The following is a 23,873-nucleotide window of genomic DNA, read 5'->3' on the forward strand; positions in this document are numbered from 1 at the left end:
CAAGAATACTTATTGCAAAGTATTGGAAGATGCAAGATTTGCCCACTTTGGAAGAATGGCAGATGAAGCTGATTGACTGTATGGGACTGGTAGAAATGACTGACAGAATCCGTGACCAGGGAGAAGAGTCGGCGGAAGAAGATTGGAAAAAAATTAAGGACTATCTACAAAAATACTGCAAAATTAAGGAATGTTGAATGATGTTGGTTTGAAATTAAGCGGTTTCTAGCTGTAATGGTAAAGGGAATTTGACCTTTGAGATAAGGATTTGCTGTATAATAATTTGAAATGGGTATACAAGAAGGGCAGGTATGAGGAGGTCGGGGAAATATGTTATGAGAAAATAAGTTGTGAAATTTATGTGTTTTTTGTTTTTTATGTTTGCTTTTTTCTTTTTGTTTGTAAAAATTGGAAACTCTAATAAATATTTTTTTTTAAAAAAAGACAAGGGAACCCTAACCGTAACATTACCCCAATTTAACCCTACCCCTACCCCTACCCCTACCCTACGCTAAACCTAAGCCTAAGACTAAGCCTAAGACTAAACCTAACCCGCCTAACAACTCTCTGTCCCCTTAACCACCTACAGTTCCCAGAATCCCTGAGGGGAAGCCATTCCTGTTCAAAGCGTCTTCATAGCACTTCCAATGGACGGTGCACCTAATGTGGCCTAATGTTTCCTCCCTCATTTTCTTCTCTCTCCCCACTGCCCCATCACTTGCAATGCAGCAGATGTCCGCCTGCAGTCTTCCTTCAAAGCTCCTTCTCTCAGGTACGGCCACGGCCTTGTCCATTGTTCGCTGCCAGTATTTTACATTCATTTCTCCGTTGTAAATAGGGACGTCCTGCGCTTCTCTTCATGACTTTGGACTTGGGGAAAACCTCACCGGCTCCGGACATCCCTGTAAGGCAAAGGCAAACAGGTGAGTGGGATGGCCCCCATCCAACAGCGTCCCCCCAGACTCCTCCTCTGTTTGGCTGCCTGTTAACAAACAAGGCTTCCAAACCACTTTGCATCCATCTCAGCCAGCATAGCCTCACGGCATCCACTAGCCTGAACGCAAACTCTCCCAACAACCACCCACCAGCTGCAGCCTTGCCAGGTCCATTGCCAGATATCAACCAGCTTCAGAGCTGAATATCCGTCGCCTTCTGGTAGCGATCCCACCAGCAAGTCAACTTTGTACTTGCCTTCTCCTTGCTCCACAGCATCCCAGCACCAGGCGATTGCCTCCTTCCGCTTGTCAGCTTGCTGCCACGGGGCAGGAGGCCACCAGGGCTGAGTGCCACAGAGCTGCCCATTTCTCTCTGGGGAGGGCAACTGCCGAGGCTTGTGCCTTGACCCACATTTATACCCCCTCAGCTGCCAAATGTGTTTGTGGCATCACAGTCAGCCCACAGACAATGGCAGCAGCTGGGGAGGCATCACCATCACACCCTCAGCCCTCCCAATGGGGGGGGGGGCGCAGCTCAGCAGCCAAAACACTGCCTCACATCCATCAGTGAAGGACACCTAGGGGCCACTGGGAGGCAGGGAGCACATGACGTGGTTTTGCGGGGATGGCAGTTGTCAGCACCAGGCCAAGGGCTGATCCTGCCCTGAGGGGTGGCACTTACCTGACATCAGGGTTGCGAAGAGCAAGGCGCATGGTGCACAGGCTGGTCCCTCCGATTCCAATCAAGACGAACAGAGGAATCAGCTGTGATAAACCGAACGTTTTGAGATCAAAAGCCAAAGTTGACAACCGGAATAAGTCGTCTAAGACATTGTGCGTGGGAGAGGTCAACTACGAATGACACCAGATTCAGGTGGAAGGCCATGTTGATCTGTCATAGTCATAATAAATAACAAGATGAAAAGAACTTTTTAAATAATTCCAGTGGCACCTTAAAGATCAACTCAATATAAGTTTTCAAGGTATGAGCTTTTGTGTGTAATACACACTTCGTCAGATACTTCAGCCTTATAACTGTTGAGGAATGTTATGGCCAGTTGGTTCCACAGGGAAGGGCAAGGGATTCTTAAAGGGATAGATGACCAAAATTAGCTTCTAACTGCATTCTATACAGGATCTTAAAGTAGCTGTCTTATTGCAGAAGAATTTTAGAAATACACTTGAAAGAGAAGTTGCTGAATTACAACTCATTACCAAACAAAAAACTATGGAGAGACCTGGTCTGAATGGATATATTGGAAAGCATGCCTTGGTTTAAGAACTCTTTGGTGTAAGAACAGACTTCTGGAATGGATTAAGTTCGTAAACCAAGGTACCACTGTAGATGTTTGATGGCCACGTTGTCATTTATGATCTAGTTGAGTTTTGATGACACTCAGAGTCCCTTCCAACTCTACAAATCTGTGATTCCATGACTCTACAGAAATCGAAATTAAGATTAAAAAAGAAGAAGCTAGGATAGCATGTACGAATCAAACTGAAATTTGAATCACGATTAAGAATTTGACAATTATACAGTGGTACCTCGGGTTAAGTACTTAATTCATTCTGGAGGTCCGTACTTAACCTGAAACTGTTCTTAACCTGAAGCACCACTTTAGCTAATGGGGCCTCCTGCTGCCGCCGCGCCGCTGGAGCACGATTTCTGTTCTTATCCTCAAGCAAAGTTCTTAACCTGAAGCACTATTTCTGGGTTAGCGGAGTATGTAACCTGAAGCGTATGTAACCTGAAGTGTATGTAACCCGAGGTACCACTGTACTGAGTTGTGGGAGGATACTAGGATGAAAATGAGCTTCGCTTTTCCCCTGTAGGTGCTACTTCGCGTGTCTTCTCCAGCGTTCTGATTTAATTTTGCCCAGAGATGGAAATGGTGGTTTCTTCCTCTCAGAATCAGTTCCTTGAAATCGTAGGGCTGGGGTGGGGGTTCGGGGATAAGGGCATTTTAGGCTCTGACGGAAGGGGGCATTTTGGTGCTTATCTGCTGTGGGGGGAGTCCAGGCGCCACCCTCACATTCCAGCTCATTGAGGGGAGGGGGAACCCCTAAGGATGTGGAGTAGGCTGGTACCTTCCTCCTGGCCTCTGAACTTTCTCATATTATCAGGACATCTGGCCTCAAAGCCGTCATGATTCCTCACATTATCAGCACATCAAAGCCAGTCACTTCCTTCAGCATTACTGACATGCTACTGATTCAAGGTGAGGAATAAGAAGAAAATATTCTCCGAACTTGGTGTGTTGCCAGTTGGAAACTTTTGGTGTGTGGAAAAGCATGAGCTAAATTTGAATTTAGGACACACACACCCCTCCATAACTCCCAGTGCATTGCATGAACTTAGAATGAATTATTTTGTTTGAATGAAGTACTAGTAGTACTGAATGGGTGTGAAAATCTCTGAACTATACCTGAAAGCAGTCCCCAGCATTGATGGATGACCCAAATGGGAATTGAATTTATTGGGGGGGGGGGGAGCACTGCACATATTTACACCTGGAAGTCTTCAGTGGAGAGGGTGCAGAATATCACACTCCAAAAGTGTCTCTCATTAGCTTCAGGAAGTCGGAGTCCAAAGCAGCCGTCAATTCTGGCTCCCCATCTCCCAGTGCCGCCTCAGCCGCTGCCAGCCAGAGCCATAGAGTTCTGACCTGCCCAGCAGCTCATGGAGGGCTGCTTTTGCTCTCCTCCTTCTTTCCAGCACACCTTTCTCCAAAAACTCAAGCCTCCTGTAAAACAACACTTTCCCCCCTCTGGGCACAGCCTGCCTGCTCACCTGTTTTCATACTCATGGAAGCTGGAATTCTACACCTTTCTCCACCCTTTGATAACCTTGGGAATCTCTGTTTTGCACTGATCCCATCACCTCCTGGCAAATAGAAGGGGAAGAAATGGAGGCAGTGAGAGATATTCCTTTCTTGGGCTCCATGATCACTGCAGATGGTGACAGCAGTCACAAAATTAAAAGACGCCTGCTTCTTGGGAGAAAAGCAATGACAAACCTAGACAGCATCTTAAAAAGCAGAGATATCACCTTGCCAACAAAGGCCCGTATAGTTAAAGCTATGGTTTTCCCAGTAGTGATGTATGGAAGTGAGAGCTGGACCATAAAGAAGGCTGATCGCCGAGGAATTGATGCTTTCGAATTCTGGTGCTGGAGGAGATTCGAGAGAGTCCCATGGACTGCAAGAAGATCAAGCCTATCCATTCATAAGGAAATCAGCCCTGAGTGCTCACTGGAAGGACAGATCCTGAAGCTGAGGCTCCAGTACTTTGGCCACCTCATGAGAAGAGAAGACTCCCTGGGAAAGACCCTGATGTTGGGAAAGATTGAGGGCACAAGGAGAAGAGGACGAGATGGTTGGACAGTGTTCTTGAAGCTACTAACATGAGTTTGACCAAACTGCGGGAGGCAGTGGAAGACAGGATTGCCTGGCGTGCTTTGGTCCAGGGGGTCACAAAGAGTCGGACACGACTAAACAACAACAAAAGGACTTTGATGTGCTCATGACCAACAATCCACACCTTTGTCTGCCAATGGCCTTTCCCAGGCTAGCTATGTGAACTGGCTGGGCTTGTGATCCTAAACTTTAATGCAAAAGTGGCTGGTGACATGGATTTCCATTTTAAAACAATCTAAGTCAAGATGCATTGAGGGAAACAGAGTCTGTTTTGGGAGAGCCAGCATGGTCCCAGTTGCGAACAAGCAGGGTCCTCAGGGCTGGCGACAAAGGTTGGCACAACTGGGCCTCTCCCAGCAGGGCAGGGGACACTGCCAAGAGCGCCTGGCCCTCCTTCTCTTCACCACTGACTGCACCTGGCTTCAGTGGTGTAGTTCCCTTTCGCTCTGGTCTAGATAATGGTGGTGGTGGAGAGGGAGAGCAGTGGTTGCTGCTGCCTGCCTGGTCATTGTCTTCCTGGATGGCAAGCAGGGGTGACAACTTGAATAAAACATTGGGGGGGCAGGTAAGCTCTACCCTGCATCATCATCATCATCATCAAATTTTATTTGTATCCCGCCCTCCCTGGCCAAAGCCAGGCTCAGAGCGGCTAACAAGAAGTGAAAATAGCATGGTGCACATAAAATCACATAGTCAAATAATTAAAATACATTCTAAAATCAATTCAGAATCAAATTCATGGCAACCATTGGGCTAGAGGTCTATGAGGATTACAGAAGGAGAGAGGGGGTCAGACTGTGCTTGGCCAAAGGCCTGGTGGAACAGCTCTGTCTTGCAGGCCCTACGGAAAGATGTCAAGTCCTGCAGGGCCCTAGTCTCTTTTGACAGAGCGTTCCACCAGATCGGGGCCATGGCTGAAAAGGCCCTGGCTCTGGTTGAGGCTTGCCTAACCTCCCTGTGGCCCAGGATCTCCAAGATGTTTTTACTTGAAGACCATAAGGTCCTGTGTGGGACATACCAGGAGAGGCAGTCCCGTTGGTACGAGGGTCCTAGGCCACATAATCGCTCACAAGACTTGGTGCATGCCCATTAACTCTGAGGGTGGTGGCCCTTTCAAATATTTGGGGGGGGGGCTGAAGGGACCTCATCCCCCAGGAGTTGGTTCCTATGATGGCAAGCTGGGTGTGTGTGTTGCAATGAGGAGGAAGTTGGCCACAATGGGAGTGAGAGGCACTGAGAGGGCGTGGTGGGTTCCCTGCCCAAGTTCTCTCCAAAACTTGCAGCTGCCACTGGAGAAACTGAGGCCAGATGCCCAGCGAAGCCACAGATTGCCTGGGTAGGGAGGGCCATCCTTTCAACACCCACCTGCTCAAATCAGAAAAGCACCACTCTAAACCAAACAGGAAAGTTAGAAAAAGGAAACTAACGATTACAAACGCAATAGGAAATGATCCTAATCAGCTTTGACTTCCCTGGTCACTGTAGCAGCAGGTCGCTTGCAGGGAAAGACCCCGGTCCTCTTTCAAGAGAAAGGAATCCTCTCAGCCCCCACGTAAGATCTTCCACACTTTTGGTGGTGCTGAGTCAAAACTCCCATCTCTTCAACATGTATAAATTGGACACTATGGCTGATCCAGAAAGACACAGAAGCGCGACACTCAACAGCAAAATTGGAGAGGATTGCTCAATCAGTCATGCAAAGTCACAAAGGTGAGCACAGTATATTTTTTATTACTTATATATCATAGATGTATGCATGTATGCCATATTATTATTATTATTAATAATAATACAAAAAATAAGATCTGGAGAGGGATGAAGAAGGCAGCATTGCAGTGTTAATGTCCGCATTTGAAATGAAGCAATGGATGGTGACAAAATATTTCAGAAATATTTCATGTGGATGTTTTTATTTTATTTTATTTCAATGTAAGGGGTCACGGAAGTTGTTCCATTATATTACATGTCAAGAATGATAACTGTATAAGGGGGAATGAGGAGGCAATTGGCACCAACAGCTCTAAAAGAGCTTCATCAAAGGGGAAAATTATTGGTGACCTGATTTTCTGGCAAATATGGCTTCTTCAACTGATCACGGAGATAGAGAGCAAAGCTCTCCAAGTGTTCTGCCTTTAAGGAACTCTTCCCGCATCAACTTGCCTTTCCCAGAAGGCCATGCACGCTTTGGAGGATGGTGGGTGCTGGGGGGGGAGGGACGAAGCCCTGCAGCCCTTAAGCTAGCCAGCTGCCCACAGATGTGTTGGGGGACCTGTCCTGTGGCCAGGAGCAATCTGTCCAGTCATCTTCTGAGAGTGACGCTTTCACCTCAGGCAGAAACATGTTTTCTCTGGCCCTGCAATGTTGAATTGGGGGTGGGAGAAGGCGATCTTAGCCTCAGGTAGCAAAATGTCTTGGACCAGGCTTATTATTCATTTATTTATTTCATAAAATTTATATACTGCTTGACTGTAAAAAACAAAACAAAAAAAAACCCCACACCCTTCTAAACAGTTTACAAAAATAATAAAACAATCAGAAAAAAAGTTTAAAGGAGCGATTTAAAAGAATTGGAAACTAATTAAAATCAACAATAAGCTCAAAACACATGTCAACATGTCTGGTTAGGCTTATCTAAGCAAAAAGGTGAGGGTGAAGGTTTTTGCCCGGTGTCAATAAACAGGGAGTTCCAATGTTTCTGCCACACTAAAAATTGTCCTGGCTGAATGGTGAGTGCTGGACAACTACAGATGAGCAAATCTGCCCCTTTTGGCTTCTCTCCGTTTCCCATCTTTCAAGTTCAGTTCATAATTCCACATCCGTTTTGAATTTGATACACACAAAAAAGGTCTTCATGAAAATCCGCCACCAGGATCCCATGCTTGTCTCAGTTTCTCCTTATATATGCATTCCTGCAAAGCCATTTCCCCCTAGCGTAATGCATTTCTGTGTGTTGTTTTCACTCACGCATGCATTTCATGCACATGTTGTCCCAGTACACGCAATTTAATAAATGTAATAATGTGCTGTATTAATGAAAACAACAGCAATCATTTTTGCACACAAGCATTGCAAAATTCACAGAAGGGCTGGATTTCAGTTTGCATATTGTTTCGTTGAGAGCAAATTGGTAGGTCTACCTTCCTGTGCACGCCACTTTGATGACTTTGTGATGTGAAACATTTGTAAGACAAACAACAAGGGTAATAATATTAATACTCAAATACAGGATCAAATTTTCCCTCCCCCCCCCCAGCTCGCCCCTCTGCATTGTGGCCTTGTAAGTGCAGCTGTGGCCGGGAAGGGGTCTTCCCAGGAAGCCTCCCTGTGCTTGAGGACCCTTCCATTGATGAACTTCCACTCCATCCTCAGGGTCGCCATCCCCAGAGCCCAGTCTGGAAATCACTGATGTCGAACACACAGGGAAGGGCAAACCCCATACTGCCTAACTCTGCTCTTTGTTTATCTCCTCCTTTGCCCCCCTGAACAGGAATCCATGCCTTGGCCTTTGTCCTCTGCTGGGCCCTGGCACTCGCAGCTCCCCATGGAAAGCAGAAACCCTGGGACAAAGATTGTTGTGGGAAGTTGGGACACCAGGCAAAAGTACTTTTTGATGCCTATGTAAGTATGCCAAATGGATTTTTACTATTAATTAAATGTCTATACTGCCCTTCATCCGAGGATCACGGGGCAGTTTGCAATATCAAATGCTAGGAGCATTTAGCTCAGGAGCAAGGAGCCTCAGGCCCTCCAGGGATCTCCATCAGGCCCTTGGGACTCTCCCTAGGCCACGTGGCCTTCCCAGGCCCCACTCTGACTCCCCAACAAGCTCTCCCTCCAGCCCCCAGCGTGGCCACGCATTTCTGCTCCTACCACACCTGCAGCAGCAACGCCATACCCTCCAACGTTTCTCTGATGAAAATAGGGACATCGTAAGGAAAAGTGGGTGGCACTGTGGTCTAAACCACAGAGCCTCTTGGGCTTGCCGATCAGAAGGTTGGCGTTTCGAATCCCCGCAAAGGGGTGAGCTCCCGTTGCTTGGTCCCTGCTCCTGCCAACCTAGCAGTTAGAAAGCAAGTCAAAGTGCAAGTAGATAAATAGGTACCACTCCGGCAGGAAGGTAAACGGCATTTCCATGCGCTGCTCTGGTTCGCCAAAAGCTGCTTAGTCATGCTGGCCACATGACCTGGAAGCTGTACGCTGGCTCCCTGGACCAGTAAAGCAAGATGAGTGCCGCAACCCCAGAGTTGTCCACAACTGGACCTAATGGTCAGGGGTCCCTTTACCTTTACCTTTAAGGAAAAGCGAGACATCCCAGGACAAGATCAGAAACCAGGATGGCTTCTATAAATCTGGGACTCTCCCGGGAAAATAGGGGCACTTGGGAGGGTCTGCAAAACCGCTTTCTGCCCTCCTCACCAGCTCCACAGACTCCCGTTTCCACCGTGGATGGCTGTCAGGGCTCCCACTTTGCAAAGGGAGCCAAGCTGGACTCTCATCCGCAGTGACCACCCACAAGTTGAATTGCCCCCACATGTAATGCTCAGGCCTATAGGTCTATGGATCCCCAGTCAGGGCCCAACCTGACCAGCTGCTGGCGCTAGGCCTGTGTGTGCCTGTCTGAACGTGTGTTTCTGCAGCGCATTTGACTGCGTGGGCGTTGGGTGTGTGGGCCCATCTAGGGTTGCCAACCATCGTGCATCATAGAGGATTGTCCTTTACTTCAGTGTAAAATGCTATGTCCTGTATTGATTCAGTACAGGGCGCAGGTTGTCCTGCATTTCCCCCGTTTCTGCTCTGCTGCTGCACTTTCTCTTTCTCCCCGCCTCTCACTTCCTTTCCTTTCCTCTTTCCTTCTCTCTCCCTCTCCTCATCTTGCCCCCAAGGAAGAGCAAACCAGGCCAAGGCTTTCTTTCGTGTTGTCGCTTCCAGTTCCCTGCAGCTTGGGCTGGGTTAAGGTGGTTCCTCAGAGAGGAGCAGGTTCTGAGAGTCTCTAGAAACAAGCGGTTTTGTGTTGGTATCAGTGGCGTAGCGTGGGTTGTCAGCACCCGGGGCAAGGCAAGTAATTTGCGCCCCCTAACCCGTGGATTTGCGCCCCCTAACCCGTGGATTTGCACCCCCTAACCCTAACCCCCAGATGTTGCGCCCGGTGCGGCCAGCCCCCCCTGCACCCCCCACACTACGCCACTGGTTGGTGTAGCTCAGAAGTCCCAATTCTGAACACAGATATCTTCATGATGTTTGCGAGAGGAGGGTGGGGGAGTAGCTCCTTGCAAGGCTTATTCTCTCCCCCACCCCAATATTTTTATTTCTTTCAGAAATTTAACATGTGGAACAAAGCTTGTCTCCTCATCAGAATATGCCCCCACCCCATTTATTTTTTTGCCCGGCCTGCCTGTATTACTGTACAGTACTGCATGTCTGTGTTAAGTGTCATATATTTCAGCTCTGTATAGCAAAACACGAAGGACGTGGGTGGCGCTGTGGGTTAAACCACAGAGCCTAGGACTTGCCGATCAGAAGGTCGGCGGTTCGAATCCCCGCAACGGGGTGAGCTCCCGTTGCTCCGTCCCTGCTCCTGCCATCCTAGCAGTTCAAAAGCACGTCAAAGTGCAAGTAGATAAATAGGTACGCTCCGGCAGGAAGGTAAACGGCGTTTCCGTGTGCTGCTCTGGTTCGCCAGAAGCGGCTTAGTCATGCTGGCCACATGACCCGGAAGCTGTATGCTGGCTCCCTTGGCCAATAAAGCAAGATGAGCACTGCAACCCGAGTCGGTCAGGGGTCAGGGGTCCCTTTATAGCAAAACACAGGCAGATTTACAAGTGTGTGTGAGGGGGGGGGCACCCAGTTAGGTTGCAGTAGATTGGTTGCTTTGAAGTTATTTCAGCACCGGGCTGGGGGGAGGGGGGCTGTGGATTTGCCCCAATGCCCCCTCCTGCTCCACACTGTCCTGTCCTGTATTTTGCCAGAACAAAGGTGGCATCCCCTGCCTGTCCCTGGCACGCGGCCCAGAGGAGTGGCAACAGTCCTCGTAGTAAAGGTAAAGAGACCCCTGACACCAGTCACAAATGACTGTGGGGTTGCGATGCTCATCTCGCTTTACAGGCTGAGGGAGCCGGCGTTTGTCCGCAGACAGTTTTTCCAGGTCATGTGGCCAGCATGGCTAAGCCGCTTCTGGTGAAACCAGAGCAGTGCACAGAAACGCCTTTTACTTTCCCGCCAGAGCAGTACCTATTTATCTACTTGCACTTTGACATGCTTTCGAACTACTAGGTTGGCAGGAACAGGGACTGAGCAACGGGAGCTCACCCCGTCGCGGGGATTCGAACCGCCAACCTTCTGATCTGCAAGCCCTAGGCTCTGTGGTTTAGACCACGGTGCCACCTGCGTTCCACTTTGGCCCAAAAAGGTTTCCCAGCCCTGGCAGGACATGTCATTGTTAACAAGGCTCTGTCTTTGTTTTAACTTCCACAGAAGAATGATTCTGGGCCAATTGCGCTTCCCCACAACATCCGTCTCAACTTCACAGGATTGCCCAACTGCACTTTCTCAGAACCGCCGAAGGCCGAGGAAGGCTGTGCCGCCATAACAGCATTCCTTGGACTGCTGGAGCAGTTTAACAGAAGCCACGATCCCATCCTGAAGATCGCTGGCAGAGGGATTCCAACAAAGATCACGCAGCTAGCCGAATGCCGCCATTGCTTTGAGCAGCAAAACGCCAGATGCCCCGATGAAAATATTTCTTACACCAAAAATGCCTCTTTTACTAATCGGAAAATGATATATTACTATGCTTTCCAAGAGTACCAGAGTTGCATGCTAAATTTCACTAGTAAAATACAGTTTGTTTGAGAGAAAGATTTTGTAAAGGGATGGCTGCACAATAAGGAGATCAGCTGGTCACATTTTTGTATACAGAAGACATTTCCCCTGGAGAAACTAAGGGTCCTATGAGTTAAGTGTCCCTGAGCTCAGTGGGGCCGACTTCTGAGTAAGGATCTAAGGGAATCAAAACGTCATTTCAAAACACGAATAAAATGGGAAGGAGACAATTCTTTACTGTGGAAAGTCTATTCCTGCCAATAAATGTGGCTTTTTAATTTGATTTATAAACCCAAGAAATTCAACTGCAGTATGTCTAAATGTTTTTAATGCATATATTTATTCTATTTTTAAAAAAAAATCTATTTATTTTTATATTGACATTTGTGTGTGTAATTTATAAAGAGTAATTATACTAAAGAGAGGTTTATACAATAATATATATTTTATTGATCTCAGGATGAAACTGGGGGGGTGCCTTTAAATATTTAAATATATATTTAAAGTATTTGGAAGATCTGTTAATATGTATTTCTGTATTTATTTATGTATTTGTAAGCCACCTTTTAAGATTCACAACAAAATAAAATCATACTATTTAAAGTTAAATTGTATGTTTAACATTTTATAGGTTAGCATTCAAAGGTTTCTGCACTGCCTGTTATGCACAAGCCCAGCTTCCCAATGCGCCGGGAACTCACCTGGGACCTTAAAGCACCCAAGAGTTCATACCCTCCCACATTTCTCCAATGAAAGTAGGGACGTTCCCATTCTATAATGATAATTTTGCTATTTATACCCCACATATCTTACTGGGGGTCCCCAGCCACTCTAGGCAGCTTCCAACATATATAAAAACATAATACAGTGGTACCTCAGGTTAAGAACTTAATTCGTTCTGGAGGTTTGTTCTTAACCTGAAACTGTTCTTAACCTGAAGCACCACTTTGGCTAATGGGGCCTCCTGCTGCTGCCACGCCGCCAGAGCACGATTTCTGTTCTCATCCTGAAGCAAAATTCTTAACCTGAGGTACTATTTCTGGGTTAGCAGAGTCTGTAACCTGAAGCGTCTGTAACCCGAGGTACCACTGTAAAATATTAAACATGGGGGGGGCTTTCCTATACTGGGCTGCCTTCAAACAGCTTGGGGGTGGGATAATTCCATACCCTCCAACATTTCTCTAATGAAAATAGGGACGTCCTAAGGGACGCGGGTGGCGCTGTGGGTTAAACCAAAGAGCCTAGGACTTGCCAGCAAGATGGTCGGCGGTTGGAATCCCTGCGATGGGATGAGCTCCCGTTGCTCGGTCTCTGCTCCTGCCAACCTAGCTTTAAAATGGCAGGTGGGAGAACTTGCCTAAGGATTTGGGATATGTTTAGCCTGGAAAAGAGGAGACTGAGAGGAGATGCGATGGCCATCTTCAAATATCTTATGGAAGAGGGAACAAGCTTGTTTTCTCCTGCTCTGGAGGGTAGGACTCAAGCCAATGGCTGCATGTTGCGAGAAAGAAGATTCCAACTAAAGCTCAGGAAGAACTTTCAGATGGTAGGAGCTGTTTGACGGTGAATCAAAGTGGAGGATCTACAGGAGCAGCTGGTAAAAATAATACTACCACCTTCAGCTTCCATGTTTATTTTCTTTAGACCCTGTAGACCTCACTTTGGATAGTCTTACCATCTGAACTTTTTGTTTCTGACGTATCATGGTGGTTTTTTATTGGTATTAATATTTTATTGAAAGAATTTCAATTATAAAGAAATAAAAGTGTTATAGAAAAAAATAAGAAAAAAAATGTAGAAAGAAACAAGTCAAAAATAGAACGTAACATGCACACTGAGTTTGAGGGGTTTGAGGAGAGTAAACAGGACCCAGAATGACTGCAAAGGTTCCTTAATAGTCACTGGTAAAGTTGCCAGGAACATCTTCTGTTCGGGAAATTACTGGTACATTTACATATAGGTTTCACTAAATCTCTTGCAAAGGTCAAGTTTCATTCTTATTTTACAACAACTTCTTGAATCTCGGCATAAATCTTGACTTAGGTGTCTCCAGAATGGCACTATTTTGTGGGAGTCAAGTGCATAATGGAACTTGTTTTCTGCTTCTGAATACTGCTTTTTCTGTGTATTGAAGTGTTCTGTTGCCCTAATAGTGTAACAAATCCTCTACCACACACTGAACTCCGTGTGGTTTGGATATTGATGGGGGAAATGCAATGAAAAGCGTGGGATAATCTAACAGATTAACAGGAAGATGTGTAAACACCCTGGAAGCAAACCAAACCAAATGCTCAATGAAGGCTGGACAGATGAAAGCCAAATAAAGAAATCATCTAGAAGAGTCTCTAATATTTGATGGTTATAAGAAAAACACTGCTCCTTTTCCCTTATGGGGTACCCAAGGGCCCATATAGAGTCCTTTTGTAGGTTCTCTATCAGTAGGAGAAAATAACAGAGGCCAACCATAGCTGGGGTAGGAAACCTAAGGGCCGCAGGCCAGATGCAGCCCAATTGCCTTCTCAGTCTGGCCCATGGACGGTCCAAGAATCAGCGTGTTTTTACATGAGTAGAATGTGTGCTTTTATTTCAAATGCATCTCTGGGTTATTTGTGGGGCCTAGGAATTCATTCATTCTTTATTAAAGCTGTTGCAACAGGGTGCTCCCCAGAACACACAGGAGAACAAAGGTGTGCAAGCCCTTATATAGACTTTGAAACTGCCCACCCTATGTAGCTCAAGACCACTCCCCAGAAACATCATGCATACATCACAGAAGGGGTGTAGCCCAAGACCATCCCCTTTCAATATTTTAATGCTGTATTTTAATGTTGTATTTAGGTTGTAATCATTCAACTTGTTTTTATTATTGCTTGTAAGCCGCCTGAGCCGGACCTTGGCTGGGGAGGGCGGGGTATAAATAAAAAAATTAGTAGTAGTAGTAGTAGTAGTAGCAGCAGTAGTAGTATTAATACATCAGAGAAGGGGCGGACTACAACAGAAATCGGAGCGCGTTGTTTTTTCTCCTGTCTGCTAGGTTACTTGATTGGATTACCTGGGCATCCTGGCCACCCTTTTGTTTTCCTGAATCCGGGTGACAGGCTCACCCTATTCATAGCTTAAATGTGCCCTTAAGACATGATTCGTGGAAGAGACAATGGGGATATCTCCCATTTCCTTCGACCTTGCAGAGAAATATTTGAGGTCATTTTGGGAGAGAGAAAATGGTTTCAGGATTTTTCTGTGGGTTTCAGACATGTGGTTTACATATTTGTATGTGTTTGCTTGGTACATTATATATAAGACAAAATTCTTATAACAATGGTAAATTTCAAAGTTGCACACAGAAACCTGCTGGTCCTTAGAGTCCCTCAAAACTCTTGGTATTTTACTTCAGTTAGCACTAGCTTATTTGTTTTAAATTATTGTAAAGTAAGCCTTTACAATGTATCATCACTATAATGAGCTGCACAGCATGGCTTTTTTCACTCCCCATTTATCTGGCTAGCAGATCTGCAGTCATCTGCAAGCATCCTACTCACGCACACTCAAAATAAGTGTGACCTGCAGACCTGCAACTCTGAGAAAGCTCGATAGTGTTGATTTGATTATTCCGATTCTTTGTTGCTTACAAAGAAGTTGATGCAGCAAGTTTGTCTTACGGAGGAAAGTGTGGTTGCCCGCAGATTCTTCCAAGCATAAACGTGATTTATCACAAAGAGGCACAAAACCACCTTGCAGAAACTTTTTTTAAAAAACAAAACTCCAAGGCAGCAGAAGGGGGGGGAAACGCACGCAATAATACTATAGGACTGCTGGAACTGTCCAGCTTCAAAATGCTGGTGACATCGGCATGGTTAGCTTGGCTTGCTTAAAGCACTCGTCAGGGGAAAAACTGGTACTTATTCATGACATAAATTCTTAAAAGAGAAGAGTGTCGTACTTTATCGGTTTCCCCCACCCTTTTCAATTACCGTATTTTTTGCACCATAACACTCACTTTTTTCCTCCTAGAAATGCCTACGGGTGGCGGGGGGATCTGCTGCAGTCGTGAGCAGAGGATCCATGGTTCCCCTTCCTTCCCTCCTCCGTGGCTCGCTTTGCTCGCTTTGAAATAGCAAAGCGGGAGAAGACCCGCTGAGTGGGGAGGAGAGAGGGACAGAGAGCCTGCTTGCTTTAAAGGAGCAAAGCGGGAGAGGAGAGAAGCCTTCTCCTCTTATACCCCTCTTCTGCATTATTAACAGCATCCTTCTCCACCTACCCCACGCGTGTTCCTTGTCCCTTGAGTGCTTTTCCTTCCCTCCCCACTTAAAACATGGTTACAAAGCACGGATCCACATGGATCCTCAGGATTTTTGCACTGGGTCACCCCAAATTCACCATCAGATCACATAGCATGTCCATGGCTACAAGTTGCACCAAAAAAATCACGCACCCACTGTTGCCTGGGGCCGCAGGGGTGCAAAAACGTGGTTACAAAGCATGGATCCACATGGATCCTCAGGATTTTTGCATTGGGTTACTCTAAACTCACTGTCAGATCACATGTCTGTGGCCACAGCATGAACCACAAAAATCATACATTCGCTGTTTCGTTTAGAATATTTTTTTCTTGTTGTCCTCCTCTAAAAACTATGTGCGTATTATGGTCGGGTGCGTGTTATAGAGCGAAAAATACGGTAAGCCTTCCAAAAGAACTGGAAGAATTGTTGTTCATCTGCGTAAGGACATCAGAAGAATTCTGTTGGATCGGGCCCATCTAGTCCTGGCCTCCTCTTCTCAAAGTGGACAACCAGAAGTCACTGGGAAGACTGCAAGCAGGACCTAAGCGGAGCAGTCCTCTCCTCACTTGTGTTTCCTAGCAACTGGCTTTCAGATGCATGACCTCTACTACAAAGCCATCATTGCCCGCAGTCATTGATAGCCTCATCTGTGAATTTGTCTAATCTCATTTTAAAGTCATCCAAGCTGGTGGTGATTACTGCCTCCTGTGGGAGAAAGTACCGTAGTTGTAACTATTTGCTCTGTGAAGGACTCTCTTATGTTTCTTGAATCCTCCCAAGATTCGGCTACACTGGATGTTCAGGAGTTCTAATACAGTGGTACCTCGGGTTACATATGTTTCAGGTTACAGACTCCGCTAACCCAGAAATAGTGCTTCAGGTTAAGAACTTTGCTTCGGGATGAGAACAGAAATCATACTCCGGCAGCGCAGCAGCAGCAGGAGGCCCCATTAGCTAAAGTGGTGCTTCAGGTTAAGAACAGTTTCAGGTTAAGTACGGACCCTCGGAACGAATTAAGTACTTAACCTGAGGTACCACTGTACCTAAATGAAGAAAGTGGATCAAATGGTTGCAGCAGAGAGGAACTCTGGATGCATAGTTAGGGTGCATGCCCCAATCCCTAGAATTTGATGGGGGAGCAGTATCTGTTGGGATGTGAATGCTGTGACTGCACCTATAAATATTTGCACCTACAAACAGTTAAGAAACCGCTGATCACAAAATGCTTTACCTCTCCAATGCTACATCTCTGAAGCCTCACAGCTTGGAGAACTGGGCTGTGGAAGCAACAAGATATTGTGTTTTCATGGTGCTTGAGGTTGAAGAAGACGGATAGTGCATTACCTCCAGAAATCAAGCGCTCTGCCCCGAGTCCTGGAGTTTTTTAAGACCCCAGAAAAAGATTGGTTTTACACAAAAAAGCATGAGATGGGGGGTGGAGCTCATGTTATGCAGTGCAGACCTGTCTTCTCTTTGCAAAAATTTAAGCATCAAGCATTCTGTGGAACTTCTGCAAGACCTCGCCTTCAAAGAGGCTTGTCTCAGACTCAGCATCGTAAGACGCAACAGCCACAATTTAATATTGCATCTTAATGGCTTGGAGCTCTCATCACACTTTGCAGCTCCCTAATCCTCTGGATGGGGCAGAGCAGAAATATAAACCAGATGCATTATCACAGAGACTCTATTCCTCCACTGAAAGCTGACACAATACAAGACACGCCATGGAATCCTAAAAAAGAGAGAATATTTATTTTGGTTGTAAAAAAGTGCAATTGCATTGTTGAAAGAGACCAACCCAAGAGGTTGCCACGGAGCACCATTTTCATGCAACAAAAAATCTTTCACAAGGCTGAAAGGAGGGGCAGGTCTGAGATCCTCCCACAGCTCATTAAAAAGGAAAAGAAAGACAACCAATTAATTATAAAAGCTTTTATCGTTTGTAGTTGCAAAACAAGCAATTTTGCCCAGAACAATAATTGAGGAAATATACAATTATCTGTACTACTTACAACCCCATTTATTAAGCAAAATGCAACTTTATGAGCATCATTCAGATTAAAGCAAGTCCCAAAATATCCACAACCTTCCAAAGTACAATCATATGGAAACTACTTCTCTGCAACGCTGGTACCTTTTCAAAGCCATACAGAATCTTGATTGCTCACCACCTGTCTGGCTGAGGAAAATGATGGTAGAGTTCAGAAGAAAAAGGTTCACCTGAGCAAAGGGAGGCAGTGTTAAGCATCTCTGGAGTGATACCCTTAGGAGACTAGATGCCAAGGAGAATGGGTTCTTCAGCTCTTAACAGTCAGTCCAAGACACGGGTGGGGAACTTGTGCCCTGCCAAATGATGTCACTGGCCAGGCTGTCAGGGGCTGATGGGAGCTGGAGCTCACAAGTTCTCATCCCTGGTCCAAAAGGAAGTTTTTTCTCTGGTTCAGCTCATGAGGTGTGAAGACAGCTGTGATGAAACTACTAAACCAGCCTTCACGCAGCCTGGTGGCATTTATGCATTTTGGACCAACTACTCCCATCACCTCCAGCCACCATGACCAAAATTCAGTGGCAATTGGGAGCTGTAATTCAAACATCTGGAGGGCACCATGTTGGGGAAGATGGTCTTAAAGGGAAAAGGATCCTTGCCATGTTCACATCTGGGTCAACCAAGCCACTGTATGCTAAGAGAAACAGCCAAACCTTGGGACACCCAAGGAGGCTCAGGCAGAACAGAACTGTGTGCATGTGTCTATTGCAGAGCTCTTTTCCACACAAAGAACTCTCACGAACCCAACTCCATCTTTGCACTGAAGGCAAGTACCTGAGAGCAGCTTCTGAAAAGCAAAGAGGCTGACCTCTTTATGGTTTGCAGAGCAAAGATGAAATAAAAAAATTCCTTCCAGTAGCACCTTAAAGACCAACTAAGTAAGTTCTTGGTATGAGCTTTCGTGTGCATGCACACTTCTTCAGATACACTGAAACAGAAGTTGCCAGATCCTTCTATATAGTAAGAAGGTGGGGAGGGGTATTACTCAGAAGGGTGGTGGGAATGGTCTTACAGGAAAAGGCTAGGGGTGAGAAGGTGAGAAGACATAGAATTAGAATCATAGAATCATAGAGTTGGAAGAGACCACAAGGGCCATCGAGTCCAACCCCCTGCCAAGCAGGAAACACCATCAGAGCACTCCTGACATATGGTTGTCAAGCCTCTGCTTAAAGACCTCCAAAGTAGGAGACTCCACCACACTCCTTGGCAGCAAATTCCACTGTCGAACAGCTCTTACTGTCAGGAAGTTCTTCCTAATGTTTAGGTGGAATCTTCTTTCTTGTAGTTTGGATCCATTGCTCCGTGTCCGCTTCTCCGGAGCAGCAGAACACAACCTTTCTCCCTCCTCTATGTGACATCCTTTTATATATTTGAACATGGCTATCATATCACCCCTTAACCTCCTCTTCTCCAGGCTAAACATGCCCAGCTCCCTTAGCCGTTCCTCATAAGGCATCGTTTCCAGGCCTTTGACCATTTTGGTTGCCCTCCTCTGGACACGTTCCAGTTTGTCAGTGTCCTTCTTGAATTGTGGTGCCCAGAACTGGACACAGTACTCCAGGTGTGGTCTGACCAGAGCAGAATACAGTGGCACTATTACTTCCCTTGATCTAGATGCTATACTCCTATTGATGCAGCCCAGAATTGCATTGGCTTTTTTAGCTGCCGCGTCACACTGTTGGCTCATGTCAAGTTTGTGGTCAACCAAGACTCCTAGATCCTTTTCACATGTACTGCTCTCAAGCCAGGTGTCACCCATCTTGTATTTGTGCCTCTCATTTTTTTTGCCCAAGTGCAATACTTTACATTACATTTAGACCTATTACAGTCGTTAAGAGTCATCAACAGGCTCATCCGAGCTATCTGCCAATCTCCCATTCCCACCACCCTTCTGAGTAATACCCCTCCCCACCTTCTCACTATATAGAAGGATCTGGCAACTTCTGTTTCAGTGTATCTGAAGAAGTGTGCATGCACACGAAAGCTCATACCAAGAACTAACTTAGTTGGTCTTTAAGGTGCTACTGGAAGGAATTTTTTTATTTTGATTATGGCAGACCAACACGGCTACCTATCTGTAGAGTAAAGATGGTCAGTGCTCCTGGAAAAGGTGGATGTTCCGTTCTCAAGCTAAATGCTCTTGCGCACCTCAAGAGCAGAAGGTAAACTGAAAACATTTCAGCAAATGGGGAGTTTAAAAACCTCTCTTGTTTGCAGAGTGCCACAACCTGACGAGAGCAAGGGAATGACAAGGGACAGCTCCTGAAACAGAGGAACACCTGCTGCTTTCAGAGCTGTTTAGGTGTTGGACAGGCATGAAGTCTCCTGTCCAGGTACCCACAAGAGTTCGTTCTCCTGCATCAGCCTCTTTCTCAGAGTCAGGAAGTGGCAACACTTGCAAATTCTGCTTGCTCAATGTGGTCAACGGAATTTGCAGAGGCCCAGAGCCAATAGGATGATTGGAGGCGGGGATTGTGTATGTTCCCCTGCATCAATCTTTGTTCACTAGGCCAGTTTCTGGAGTTGGTTGCAGATCTTAGGAGGAGACGGCAGTGGATTTTCAAAGTATGTTTGAAGAAATGGGAGAGTAGAGGAACTTGGGGCCACAAACAGAGACGGTTCTGAGCAACTGCCCGTCCCCCACTACAGCTTGAGGTTTAGTGTCTTGGGTTTTTTTTGGCAAGAATCCTCTTCAAATACTGCTATGGCTGCCAATGTCTGAGAAAAACACTGAAATAACAGAACTGGGTGAAAGGGAGCTCATAGTTCTTTCCACACAACAACAGGTCAACTAGTGGCCCAGAGCCTATATCTGGTCCGTGCCAGGAAGCTTTTATTTTATTGTCAGGCTTGTATGAAATGATATGAGATGGTTCAGGAGCCTTCCTCACAATTTGGGGGAGAAAGGTGCTTGCTAGCTCTGCAGCCCCCTGCCTCCAATGCCACCAGAGCCAGCAGAAACCTCCCTGCCAAAAAGAAATCACCTTGTCAGCTGCTCTGCAGATGCTGGCCACTGATGCTCTACTCCAACATTAGCTGGAATTCTTGGCAGGTCACAGGACAAAACTGTTGCTACGTTTTTAGGTAGCCTGCGGTCATTCTGATGCAGAGAAAACCCAAATTTCATTGAGCAGGTGGGTTTTAAAATACTCCTCAACAGATATTGCATTGTTATGTGCACGGCTGTGGCTTCAGGGACAAGGTCCACTAAACAGGATGCTGAGGGTAACCAGAGAAAGATGACCCTCCAGAGGCAGCCCACACTGTGGAGAAAGCATGTATGGGACCAGTCCCTGTTACACCCACGTAGGAGCTGGAGGGCTGAGAGAAGAAACCAGGAGTTGGGAAAAGAGCTGGGATAGCTCAGTCAGTAGAGCATGATACTCGGGGTCAAGCCCAATGCTGGGCAAAAGATTCCTGAATTGCTGAGGATTGGACTAGATGACCCTCGTGGTCTCTTCCAATTCTATGATTCTAATCTGGTCCCTCCTCCTGCAAATGCAGCTTACTGAGAGACAGCTATGGAGGACCAGTTCCAGGGAGGAGGTAGGGCCAAGGAGGTCCTGGATTATGCAGACCCCTGGTGAATTTTTAGATTTTAAAAATGCAGACTTTTTAAAAGCACTTCAGATATTATTATTATTATTATTATTTAAAAGGAGGGTGGAGCAAAATGCAAAGTGCAGAGACAACTGGGAGAAGAAGAGTTGGGGAAGAAGAATGATTCACAGTATCAGGCCAGCCACCTGCACAGCTGCATGGAGTTCTTCTGGAACAGATGACCAGACAGACAGACAGACACCACTATTCTAAATGAAATGCAACAAGCTGAAAAGGGCCTGAAAAGAGGAAGCAGAATGGGATCTGTGCCAAATCTGCATTGTACATTCAGCAGCTATAAAATTCAAAAATACTTATTAGTAGGGCTGCAATGTTTAATCAATTAATGGGTTATATTAATCGATTAAAAAAAACCATACTTTTTGACAAGCGAAAAAATTGCAGCAGACTGAAATGCATCTGTAGCTTGTTATAAATTATAAAAACTGCAGATGACAAGCAGAATCTTAAGAGGCATTTCCTTTATACCCCACACCCCAAGCATACGTTCTTTCTAGATGTTGTCTGCATATGTCATCATCTTAGTAGAGGTAGAGGCAGGCTGTGGGATACGTGTCCCCCCCCCCCAAGCACAGCCTGCTTCTCAGGCGTAAATTCCCTCTGCTGGCCTTAAACCTTGGTTAATGTTAACCAGAGCCTGAAGTGACCTCCTGGCTTAGGAATATTATAGCTGAGCAGGGTGGTAGGAACAGAAGTGGCTTTTAAATGGCTAGAACATATCATGTTTCTAGGGACGTATTTCCTAAAGTTAAAAAGACAGTTCACATCTCTCTGGTGGCACTACGTCATTTGTGTTGGGTTTTCAGGGACAGGCTTGTGGCCTGGGGCAACCAAGAAGCCACTGAAGGTGACCAGGCAGGCAAGTTTTGTTTTGGAAGCCATTAGCATGCTATTAAGATGTGTGGGCAGGCAGGCTACTGAACTTTTTGCTGGTGGGCTAGTAACTTTTGTGAACCCCTTTGCAAGGCTAACACACAGCCTAGAGCTTAAACTAGCTGCACAGGAGTTAAAAGGTTTCTGTTTAAGAACAGAATGAGCAAAGCTTAAAGAAACACTCTCCTGTGTAAAGGGGACGGGCGTGTCAGCATATCTTGGCTTCCCAAAGGCTACAAAGCTAGAGCGGATTTCACATTAACAAAATACATCCTGCATTCTGGGTACAGCTGTGAAAACTTTTAAATTTTCACCTTTGGTTATAAATGTATTTCCCACCCCAGTCACCTGTTAAGGATCCAAAGGACTGCTTCTGATGCACCTGAACGTCTGCCAGGGTCCAGTGGGAGACAAGCAAACACTATGCCCCTTTCCCCTTCCCAAAGCCATTTCAAAATCTGCAGGGGAAGAACAGGAGAAGAGCTGGTCTAGTCCAGCATCCTGTTCCCACCGTAGCCAACCAACATAGCTTAGCTCTGGTTCAAAGGCAGTTTGCCTTTTACTACGGCAGCAGGAAGGAACTTTATGCTCTGCTCCCTGCCAATATGGGTCATGTGGGTGCATAAGTCTTAGCCAGTGAAGGCTGAAGCCAGAATCCCAAGTAGAAGGGAGACCAAAAGTCCAGTAACAAAATATAAAAGCAAGTTATATTTCACAAAGATGGAAATGCATTTCCCTTTTAACACATGGCTCTGCCCCCTCCGTCCTCCTCTCTGAGCCATGATGCCTGAGGTCAAGTTGCAGAAAAACATCAGTACTGCATATATTTTCAGTATGTTGCATTGAAGGAGTGCTTCTATTGCTGGGTGCAGATATCTCACTCTGCGTAGTTACCTGAGTTGGCTTTCCCGTTTGACCAAACCCAAGCACAGCATTTAACAATTGTCCCCCTTGGCTCCCCCCACCGCCACACATCTTTCTCGGCCAAGTGCCAAGGCCCCCCCATGTGCTGGAAGTTGAATCAACCACAAGGAGGTCTCTCTGGGCCTCGGTAAGGCTTGGGCGTCTGTCGCGGCTTGAGGTCACGCTGTTGCCTTTGGTTAGGTTTCTGTTTTGTTGAGCTTGCGCATTGCCTCGGTAGCTTGTTCTGGCAAGCGAGACGGGTCAGAGAGAATGGAGGTGGTTATGCTCAAGTGGCGAAGAGTGTTCAAAACCACTAAGGATGGGAAGAGAAGCAAAAGAAAGAAACCAAGATTATTTGCCAAAAGAAGTGATGTAAGCTCAAGGGTGCTTTGCAGTTAAATTCCAACAAAGACACAAGTGCACATACTAAGTGTGATCACAGCTGCAAAGGTGAGATTCTTGCAACGGAACAAGTCTATCATAAAAGTACTGTATTTTTCGCTCTATAAGACACACTTTTTCCCTCCTAAAAAGTAAGGGGAAATGTTGTGTGCGTCTTAGGGAGCGAATGCAGGCTGCGCAGCTATCCCAGAAGCCAGAACAGCAAGAGGGATTGTTGCTTTTGCTGCGCACCGATCCCTCTTGCTGTTCTGACTTCTGGGATAGCAACGCAAAGCCTCCTCAGGGCAGCGGGAGGAACGTTCCCCCTACTCTGAAGAGGCTTTGCGTTGCTTTCGCAGAAGCCAGAACTGCGAGAGGGATCGCTGCGCAGCGAAAGTAGCAATCCCTCTTGCTGTTCTGGCTTCTGGGATTCAGAATCTTTTTTTTCTTCTTTTCCTCCTCCAAAACCTAGGTGCGTCCTATGGTCCGGTGCGTCTTATAGGGCGAAAAATACGGTGCCCAGCTTGGGCTGTAATGGACCCTGGTGTATTTTATGCAACACAGAGGGTGTTGTACCTCACTGAACTGTGTATCACTC

At 46.2% G+C, this 23,873-nt stretch overlaps 2 protein-coding genes and 1 long non-coding RNA gene across 4 annotated transcripts in view; 1 reads left to right on the forward strand and 2 right to left on the reverse strand.

Moving 5' to 3' along the window:
• Positions 1–671: 671 nt before the first annotated feature.
• On the reverse strand, positions 672–1,480 carry LOC309521567. The gene is made up of 2 exons (XR_014214719.1): positions 1,192–1,480; positions 672–902 (listed from the first exon to the last, which is right to left on the reverse strand). It is a non-coding gene; the product is annotated as an uncharacterized lncRNA (long non-coding RNA).
• Positions 1,481–5,591: 4,111 nt separating this feature from the next.
• LOC309521292 (uncharacterized protein) lies at positions 5,592–11,710 on the forward strand. Its single transcript, XM_082203628.1, has 3 exons — positions 5,592–6,061; positions 7,839–7,969; positions 10,823–11,710. The coding sequence occupies exons 1-3, from the start codon at positions 6,046–6,048 to the stop codon at positions 11,198–11,200; spliced, it is 525 nt and encodes a 174-aa protein (XP_082059754.1). The 5' UTR covers positions 5,592–6,045; the 3' UTR covers positions 11,201–11,710.
• Positions 11,711–22,671: 10,961 nt separating this feature from the next.
• Positions 22,672–23,873, reverse strand: part of MLXIP (MLX interacting protein) — a 54,810-nt gene continuing 53,608 nt past the window's right edge. For both annotated transcript variants that reach the window (XM_082204125.1, XM_082204126.1), the window contains one exon: positions 22,672–23,207. In XM_082204125.1, the coding sequence (XP_082060251.1) occupies positions 23,092–23,207 (116 nt within the window). In that variant the 3' untranslated portion in view covers positions 22,672–23,091. The remainder of the gene's footprint in view (positions 23,208–23,873) is intronic.

The sequence above is a fragment of the Podarcis vaucheri genome, assembly GCF_965113315.1.
Source record: "Podarcis vaucheri genome assembly, chromosome: 16".
Lineage (NCBI taxonomy): Eukaryota > Metazoa > Chordata > Lepidosauria > Squamata > Lacertidae > Podarcis > Podarcis vaucheri.

Excerpts from the sequence above, each read along its gene's own strand:
- LOC309521292 (XM_082203628.1), top strand. Across the intron at positions 7,970-10,822 it reads AAGTACTTTTTGATGCCTAT|AAGAATGATTCTGGGCCAAT; the intron begins GTAAGTATGCCA and ends TAACTTCCACAG.